This window comes from Panthera tigris, chromosome B1 (genome assembly GCF_018350195.1).
Source record: "Panthera tigris isolate Pti1 chromosome B1, P.tigris_Pti1_mat1.1, whole genome shotgun sequence".
In the NCBI taxonomy this organism is placed as follows: Eukaryota; Metazoa; Chordata; class Mammalia; order Carnivora; family Felidae; genus Panthera; species Panthera tigris.
In genome coordinates, this window is record NC_056663.1 from 161,213,711 (window position 1) to 161,223,782 (window position 10,072).

Sequence of the window (10,072 nt, forward strand, 5' to 3'; positions counted from 1 at the left end):
TTTTTATTAATCATTATTTAGTTAGCCATTTTGTGAATTGTCCAGGCCATTTTACTTCTCTTAAGGTTTTCACGTTTTCACTTATTTTCACAATTCTCAAAAAAGTGGTCTCAAAGGTAATAGAAATAGAAGCCAAAATTTCTATCCTTCTGTTATTACTACTTGTTACTTAAAAGTCTGTTTATTAAATAAGTTTATTTAGAATTGCAATGTTTTTGAATCTCTATTATTTTTTACTTTAACATTGCCATATGACTATATTAGAGTTAGTTCACCTGTGACAGAAATAGAATTAGCAAGGTGTTGAAGAAATGTGTGAAAAAAGAGTTAAAGTGAGCTTTGTGATAAGGAAGATAGGTGGGAGTCCAGGTTCTTGGAGCTGTCCCCTTACAGACCAGGTTAGTGGCATGCCACTATTCCCTTAAAAACTTGTTTTGCTTGCATGGTGTGAGTTGGTGGTCTTGGTCCTTTTCGTTAAGAATCCATGATAAAATTAGATTTTTGTTGATCATCTTATGCTGCTGGACCGAGGATTCATTGGTAAAGAACCACTAACCTGTCCTCTCACCCCCAGGGTGTGAACGCTGAAAAGGATTAAGGCCCACTGTAGGGAAGCTTGCACTGAAGCCTGCACTGCCCTCTCCCCTGTTCTTTTCAGTTAAATAGAAGAAGATTTTTGGTTCCCATGAATATCAATCTGGTGCTTTTCATAAGCACCAAATTCTTTTAATAAGATGACTTATTTTTAGAAATCCAGTGGGCTAGAATACTGAAAAAGGATTTTTTTTTTTTTGGTATTTTGTGTTGACAGATCCTGTACATACTAATTTTTTTCGATGCACATTAGTTTGCTTTAATTATTGAATTTGGTGATTGATACAAACTTTTAAAAAATCAAGAACAAATTTTTATATGGCTAGGTTTGCTTGTCTAGTAGTAATTATAGAGTTTGGCAGTGTTAAATCTTATATTTCTTTAGAAATAGCTATCTAACAACACTGTGGACATAAACTCTTAACTTTGATTTCTAGGTGACTGCAATTATGAGGTGCTTTCTCTTCCTGTTTAAAGACTTAAGTAGCTTTTACAAATGCTGAGATGTATATTTTTTCAATATTTGCTAAATTGATGTTGTATTTGATCTCGAAAATATATTTTGATTTTGTTAGCTAAAATAAGTACAGAATATTAAACATTCTTGGTAGTTAAAGCTTTATTTTTCCATTTAATTTGAGCTTTTGTTGTTACTAACAAATCATTTGTGGCACAGTTTCTTGCTCCCTTTTTCCTTCCTTCCTTCCTTCCCTCCTTCCTTCCTTTCTTTCTTTTTCTTTCTTTCTCTTTCTTTCTTTCTTTCTTTCTTTCTTTCTTTCTTTCTCTTTCTTTCTTTCTTTCTTTCTTTCTTTCTTTCTTTCTTTCTTTCTTTCTTTCTTTCTTTCTTTCTCCTTTTTTAAATGACTGCTAAGAATCTATATACTTGTCACCTTAGTGTCCTAGAAATGTTCCACTTAGATCAAGGGTTCCTTTCTGGTTTTGTATGTTCTCACCTGCTCCTCACTGTAAATCATTGAGATGTCAAGTGCAGTGATTAATTAAGCTGCACGTGCAAGTGCTTTTTTTCACCTGTCAAGCAGGAAAGAAGTCTTATCGCAAGATTAGATGTTGCTAATTCACAGTTTTTTCTCCAGATTGTCAAGTACGTAGAAATATTTTATATTTAGATGCTTATTCAGAATACGGCATACCAGGGTTTGTTTGCTTTAGAATTCTTAAATGTCGTAAGATACAATTATTATACCAAACCCTATCATTAAACTCCTAATTAGAGGCAAAGAGTTCAGAATTCCTACATAAATATTTTGGAATTTCAGGCTCATACTTTGTAATTTACCTTTTATCCAAAAACTGCTAGTTGATGTCAGTTATTTAAAGTAACTACTTTCAAGTTTCTAAATTAATTTTGTGTGCATCATATACACCATGAGATCCATTCCTAATGAGATCCATTCTCGCTATAGTATAGTATAGGTTTAAATTTGTGATGAAATGATGTTGATGGTATCTACACTTTTTTTTGCGCAATGAATATTTACTGAATGTAATGTTAAGCTTTTACTTTTTATACATTGATAGAAAACAACGGACTCGGAAAGCTTGTTCTCTCCTCCCTAGTTATTTCATTCTCCTCCCCCTGTTTTAAACATCAGTAAAAGTAAAACCTCAAATTGTATAGTAATCTTAATCTATTATTAAAAAGTCCTAGAAAGGAAGATTACAAGGTAGATTCAGGTCTTGAATCGGTTTTGCCATTGGTTTAGCAGCGGGTGGGCAGGCAGATGCCTGCTCAGAGTAGAACCTATTGCCATTTTTCACCATTGATAGAGTAGCCTTTCAGAGTCAATGAGCTCTGTCAATGTGAGCTTGTCAAGGCTACAACTTCATAGACCTGAGAGGCGGTTTGAGAGGTCAGCCCTTTTCAGGTTCGCTGTGATGCAAATGAACTTTAATGCTTAAACAACTATTGGAATTTTTATGTCTGCTCCTTGTTCTTTTTTCTTCACAAAGTCATTGACGAGACATTCAGTGCTTTTTAAATTGGAAGTTGCATTGTGCTAAAGACCTAGTACAGATTTACGGAGGGCTGAAAGCAGTTAGATCATGTTCTTTTCATGGTGCGATTAGAATCAAATCGATTTCCCTACAGCCTTCAGCATTCAGATGGCAATTTTAACAAAGCTTGGGGGCTAGACAAGGGACAAAACGACTGAACTGAATGTTAATTACACTCTGCAGCCTTATTTTCTTTTGATTTGGGGCTGACTGGCAACTAAATTAACAAAAAGTGTGACCATAACTGCTGCCCTATTTTCATTTAAAAGGAGAGCTGCCTCTAAAAGGCTATCTTTACAAAGAAACAAGTGAGGTCTGCTGATCATTGTTAACAAGGGCACTTTTTTTCCTTTAAAATTCTTGCCAAAAAAAAAAAAAAAACCCACACAACTGTTAAAAAAAAAAAGTAATGTAATAAATTAGTCATTGGCGTATTATTCCTCAGAGTTAGGTGATTTTCTGATTCTTAGGACATAAGCTTGGAGAAAATAGTAATAGTGGGTAACTCATTGGTAGCTATGAATTATAATTGGCACCTATGTGAGTAGTGTAATGTTAGTATGTACAACATGCTAAAAGGTAATGTGGTAACTTAGGTTACTGTATATACTTTAAATATTAACCATTTATTCTGTGACAAACTATTGAAAACCAGCCTGATCCTAACAATTTTTCACCTTGCTCATCCTTGCTTGACATGCAGATTTTCATATTTGATTCTTAGTAGTCATTTAGTTGTGCACATTAATAGCGCTGGATGCTTTTTTTCCTTCCCTTGCAAGGAAGCTGCAGCTGCACCAAGTTGCAGTTGCTTCTGGTGGCAGCACCGTCCCTTTTGCACCTGCAGCTGTGTCAGTCTCATCCTAACACCTGGCATCATGAATTATCCTCTCCTTTATTCACACGTCCAGGCAAGACACGTTTCATGCTGCATGGTGTATATTGCAAAAATCAAGTGAACTTAAACATAAATTTTTCAGTTGATTCCTTGAGCAACTAGCAGTATTGATTTAAAATTTTGATTTTAATAATCACTTTTGTTGGTTTATGTACAGTTTTGCCTCTGCTTGAAAGTCTTTGTGGAATAATTAATAAACTAGCTTTTAACTTTGGATATTATTTTTAAGTGTGATGTAAAAGTTTGTTTTGATAGCTGATTGATTTTTTTTATTAATTTTTAATTATTTTCTTTTTGATTTTACCCTAAAGTCTTTTGTATTTTGTTAACTAATATCTAGCTAACTTGTTTTAAAATCGATACGAAGGAACTTTTATCACTAAATACCGCAAAAATATTTTTGAAAGAAACGGGGATTGAAATGTATATCACTTGGTAGATTACATTAGCCTTTTAGACGTTGACAGTTTTAAACCAGAAGCTAGTAATTTTGAAACGGTTAAAAAAAGATACAGTGCTAGAGAATAAAGCCATATCTTTATTAAAATAGAGTACTCCTTCTGGTCAGGTCACTATGCAGGACGAAAATGCTGAAAGTGTTCTAGACTACCATGTACTCAGTCACTGTCTTCTTACCTCTCTCCTTTTCACACAAAAAACAGCTGCAAAACAAAGTTTTTCTAAAACCAGTCAAGAGTAAACTTTTTTCTCATTTGTCTTCCAGACACGAAGATCGATTGAGAAGTTATTAGAATGGGAAAACAATAGGTTATACCACAAGGTGAGTACCGCAGGGAGCAGCTTCGTACTGTTGGGGTCTGAATTGCACAGTATGGAAACAGATGCTTTTGTTGAACTAAAAATATGAAAGGTGGACAAATGGGTTAGTCTGTGCACTGCAATAAAACAGAGCTCATTTTTCTTCTTTTACTCTCCCACTTGTCTAGCTGTGCTTGCACTGGAGACTGAGCAAAAGGAAATGTGAAACGAATAACATGATGGAATATGTAAGTTAAAGGGCTGTTTTGTGAGTTTCTCTATTAAATGATCATTTATTTTGCTTCTGATCTTATTCTTTCCATGATTATTAATCAGCAAAGGTGTCAGGAGCTTAATCTCCTGAGTGCAAGGATTTTCTACGGTTCACAGATGCGTGGTTTCATGTGCAGGACTGATTTATAAAGTTATGAATGACTTGAGAACAAGGCTTCACTGTGTTCTGAAAAATAATAAATTAATTGCCAAGATAAAATAGCCTGAACATGTGTTGATGGAGTGTGAAATTTTAGATGCTGTATAAAGAATAACCACAACTTTGGTTACGCAGCAAGTCAGATATGGCTTTTTTATATAATGCTAATCAAGTTTCCAAGTATGGAAGAAAACCTTTCAACCAAGCCGTTGGAGCTTAAGAAACCTTTAGCCTTTATAGATTTTAACTGCCCATACCTCAGTGGCCTTTAAATAAAGAATCTTTAAAAATGTTATTAGAATATTGTCTTGTAAAAATTATCTTAGAGGGAAAGCAGGAGGTGAGATGTTGCTCATCCTGTATTCTTTAAGAGACATCTAAGTGGTGCATGTATACAATGAATTTGAAAATTTATTCAGTATGGGATTTAACTTACTGACTCCTTGATTTTACTTGAGCGATTTTCCTTGTACAAAGTTGAAAATACTGTAGAAAATCATGAATTTTTATTTACTCTCCCTTGAGCTTGAGTGTTTTATTTTAAATATGGAAAGGTTATTATATTGAAAGAAAAAGATTTGTGAAGGGTTAACTGTTGAAAATTAAAGTCCTAGTCTTTGTGAAGTACCAGGCACATTTCTGACAAATTTTGTGTATTCTTTGAAACAGTATAGCCATCATAGATAGTATAGATTTGTGTGTGCATGTGTGAGAGAGTGTGTGTATGGATAAGAGATTGATTAAAACAGTGCTTAAATAGTTGCAAATTATCATAAAATCATTTTTCTCTGTAGCGTTTTCCCTTTCTTTCATTATCATACAGTCAAATCCCATTTCTAACCTTGAACAGAAAAGACATCTTAAAAATGTCTTTTCAGTGAATCAAAAATGTAGATTTTATCATTATTTAGTGTATCAGACATGTTAATTTATGATGATGTGAAAGTCACTTGATACTTTTTTATTAAAAAAAGTACATTCCAATAACTCGTTTTGAGATTGACCTGTGAAAATGTTGGTCTTATGCTCTCATGACGGTAAGAGAGTTTATGTATTTTGTGAGGAGGGATGAATATGTAGATTTAAAGGCTTTTGTGAAAAAATACTTGCTATATTTATAAACCCAAATAGTAGTGAATTTCTAAATTGACTTTCAAAAGTAAAACATAAAAGTTATTCCCAATGCTGTTGTTTCCAGATAGAGCTATAAGAAAGTCATCCATTCATAAAATGTACTCATTATATTCATGCTTATTTTTATGACATATTTTATTAACTAAAAATAATTTACTAACCTTCCAAAACATTCTGAACTATGTGCTTTGTTTGTAAAATAGTTTAATTTATTACGAATTTTTAGATAAACACTTTTCCTCTAAAGCCATATTATTCTTACACCATCATAGAAGATACCCAGAAGAGTAGTAAAAAGGAAAAAAAAACAGGGATGCCTGGCTGGCTCAGTCAGTAGATCATATAGGACTCTTGATCTCGGGGTTGTGGGTTCAGGCCCCATGTTGGGTATAGAGATTACTTAAAAATACAAATTTTGTTTTTAAAAAAGGAAAAATACAGAAAAATTGCTACAAAATGTATTTTTTTCTAAATTTTCTCAGAGTACGTGTCATTTGTGATAGTCGCATGGTGGAATAACATAATTTCAAAAACTCCCTAAGAAATAATTTTAAAAAGTTAAGATAGCACAATAATTAATAAGAAGAGAGTGCTTTGTTTTTCTAATGAATTGGGCCTTTTTACCACAGCTTTCTCTTTGACCTTAACTTTTCTTTAACTTACAGAAATTTCATTTGTTAGTTAAAAGAAAAGAATTCTCCTCGGTTATATTTTGAATATTGGGGACAATCTGGAAAAAAATAAACTTGATACCAACTTTTATCCAGATGCAATAGAAGAAATAAGACAAGTGGCCAGTTTCTGTGTGTGACTCTGAAGGAAAACAGTTTCTAGGATATATTTTTTGAAAACCAATAATAGTTGACATGTAGTCAAAGATAGCTTTTATTTTGTATTACGTAGTTGTAGTATGTAATGTAATGCCTACACCTAAGACCTGAAATTATAAAAACTGCTTGATGAGGACATGTTTGAAATATAGAAGTATTTATTGAATGTTGACTCATAAGTTGTTAAACCTCAAATCAGGTAGTTTAATCATCAGATGTTAGAGCTGCACAGAATTTTGTCATCTAGTCCAGTCCCTTTATTTAATATGAGGAAACTGAGAAACAGGGGAATCTAGCTCAAATAAGAAAGCTAGACAGGAAGCTAGTGGACATTTTGTCAGCAAATAACAGGTCAGAGAGTGGCACCTAAGGCTTATTAGTATGAGATAACCAAAGTAGCGGAGGAATATTTTTGAGCTGTATGTGGAAGAGCCTTCTTTATTGAGGCAGATCAAAAGTCAGGAGAAGTGAATAGTGAAAATGAATGTTTCTGGCCTATTTGGCTAAATGTACAAGAGTGTCCAAACCTGGAGGTTACATCAGGACAAGTTTGTGAAAGAAAAAATGAGGGGTTGACCAAACTTGGAAGCTGTTCAAGTAATGTTTTGTTTAGCATCTATTTCATACAGAGTTGGAACAAGGGAAAGAATTGATTGTAATTTAAAGCAGCTCAAGATTGGAATAAAAATTAGCTCTAGTCAACTTGTGTTTTTCTGTGTTACTGTGTTCTTGTTTTTATTGGTTTTCCTAGTAAAAGGTCTTTTGGAACAAATTTAACCTTTAATTTTGCTAACCTAGGAAGAAAAGGGCTTCTAAAAAATTAAGAGATCCTTTATCAAGAGATCCACATATCCTGGTACAGTAAAGTGAGAGCAAATCTAGAACCTAAAGACCCATGGAACTGGGTTAGGTACAAAAGAGGAAGCCTGGGTTGGCTGCAACCACATGGTGCAGTAGAAAGGGCAAGGCTTAGGAGTTAAGATAGCCCTTTGTTCAAGTATTGACTCCACAGTCCATGATGTTATACTTCTTGGATCATCGCTGTCCTCATCTGTAAAATGAGGATGCTAATACTTGCCTCGTAGAAAAGTTGTTGGGATTAAATAGATGCGTAGAGTATGAAACACTTGGTATGTAGTCCAGTTCTCATCCCATGACTGCCAGCTCTGGCTCCCTTTTCTTGTCACGCGTGCATGCATTCTCCTTCAGAGGCAGCAAAATTGCTGTGAGCGACGGACTAGAGTTGAAAGTTTTTAAGATAAAAATGTACTTAAATCTTTTTAAAACTTTTTTCTCTCCCTCTACAGGTCATCCTCATAGAATTTTTACCAAAGACACCGATTTTTCGACCAGATTAGCATTCACTTTATTTATAGAGACTTTCCAAGTATGTTGTCTTTCCAATGGTGCCTTGCTTGGTGCTCTCCTGGTGGTGACATAACATTGGTTCTACAGAATCGTGTGGTGTTTTTTTTTTTTTTTTCTGTTTTTGTTTTTTTAAATAACCGCATGTTCTAAGTGTGCATTTTTGTCAAACTTTGCAACAGTTATTTCATACAGATGTTTAATACTTAAGTTATTGTGCTCTTTTCTGTTATGTATTCTGATTTTCAAGGATTACTTTTTTGTATTATCGAAAAAATACATTTGAACTTAGCATAAAAAGTGGCCAGCCTTTTTTATTTTATCACCAAGGTACACACACAGTCCTCTATTTATTAATTCCATAATATAGAAGAACACTTTTGTAAGCCTCTACTTATCTATTCCAAGCACACTCTTTGTATTATTTTTCTTCCTTTTAAAATTTAAAATAGTTATTATTTTAAAATAGTAAGTTTTCTTTAATAGCTTTTTGGAATCTAACATATCCTTTTCCATACAGTTCCTAATGCTCTGTTTACAGCAGAAATATCTGTTACGTTATGAAGACCTATCAACAAATTTTGAAAGTGTTTCTGTCTTCAGAGGTAGTAAGGCAGTATTAAATTATTTTTAATAGAATAGACAAATAATGAATGGTATGCATGCACCTAATGGTTACTAGAGCTCAGGATCACAAAATATAGTAGCATTACAATCTGTGTATATTTTTGATCAAGATGATGATAATGGCCTTACTTGCGTTATTTTTTATTGTTTGTCAAATCTTCTATAGAAAAGTATGGAAATACTCCTTTTAAAATTTCTAAGGAAAATACTTCTCCCAATCTAACATAATTGTAGAATGGATATATGTTTCTGAAAAGTTTTTGAAAGAAAGCAAAAGTTCTAGAATTAAAAGTAAGCTGGTGTTTAAATACCCCATTGATACTTAGAACAGATTACTATTGCTAAGAAACGGAGGACATATTTAGTACTGTTTTTATCCACTAGTTTGCTTTCAGTCCAGTTATGTATACTTTTTTGACTGAGAATGCGACATGTAAGTTTGAATCAGATTAACATATTTCTTCTAAATATATACAAATATACATATCCCCCCCCTTTTGGTTGTACATATCTCCATGCATTTTAAAACTTTCTAAATTTCTGAATGGCCTATGTGTAAATTTTTGTTTTTATAAACCTGAAATTATACAAGTTTTAATGTGTGTCAAGAACTTGTTCCATTCAACTGTGGTATCTAGCAATAATGTGAATAACTTTTGAAATTATATAAACTATGCTTATTAATTTGTATTAAGAATTGGTACCACTATACAGTATCTTTTCTCCTTGTATTAAATCTTTTAAATACCAGTTTCTTTAATTTATATACCTGTATTTTTTAAAAGTATTTCTCTGTACTTCTCCAAAGTACTGTAATTGTATATAAATTTGAATAGTTGGAGTCTAGAATCTTATATCCTATATCCTATATTGGACATTAGGAACTATCTTAAAAACTAGGGTGTTGTTTTTGTTTTTTGTCTGAGAATTATTTGTTTCCATTGCCCCCCAAAACACTTTTCCTACGAAGAGTTCAGAGTACAAAGATTCAATCACTTCTTTCTCGCTTTATTGACTTTATGTCCAGGGCATGTCCTACCACATTAAAGTAGTGGAACTAAAAGGGAATGCTACTCAAAAACTAGTATTCCTGTATGGTTTCAGTGTGAAAAGTATTAAGTGGAGAAGGCTGACTCTGCCTCAGGATTCAGAAAGAACAGAAAAATACATACGTAGACACTGCAACACGTCTACATATTTTAGGTATTCCATATCAAAAATTTTGTAAATTTGTAGAGTACCATATTGATCAGCTTTATAGGAAGTACTATACCTATTTAGACATAATTTTTTTCTCCTGTTATTAGTCTTCTGGAAATTATAATTTTAAAATTATTCCCATAAGAATATTTTAACAGTAAGATAATATTCATAGTTGACAATATTTAGGAATAGGATTTTTTCAAGCTTTTCTGA

General features: G+C 33.0%; 1 protein-coding gene across 2 annotated transcripts in view; it reads left to right on the forward strand.

Moving 5' to 3' along the window:
- CHIC2 (cysteine rich hydrophobic domain 2) overlaps positions 1-8,329 on the forward strand; it is a 51,349-nt gene extending 43,020 nt beyond the window's left edge. For both annotated transcript variants that reach the window (XM_007075883.3, XM_007075884.3), the window contains exons 4-6: positions 4,233-4,289; positions 4,456-4,515; positions 7,972-8,329. In XM_007075883.3, coding sequence (XP_007075945.1) covers positions 4,233-4,289; positions 4,456-4,515; positions 7,972-8,022 — 168 coding nt within the window. In that variant the 3' untranslated portion in view covers positions 8,023-8,329. The remainder of the gene's footprint in view (positions 1-4,232; positions 4,290-4,455; positions 4,516-7,971) is intronic.
- Positions 8,330-10,072: the final 1,743 nt, after the last annotated feature.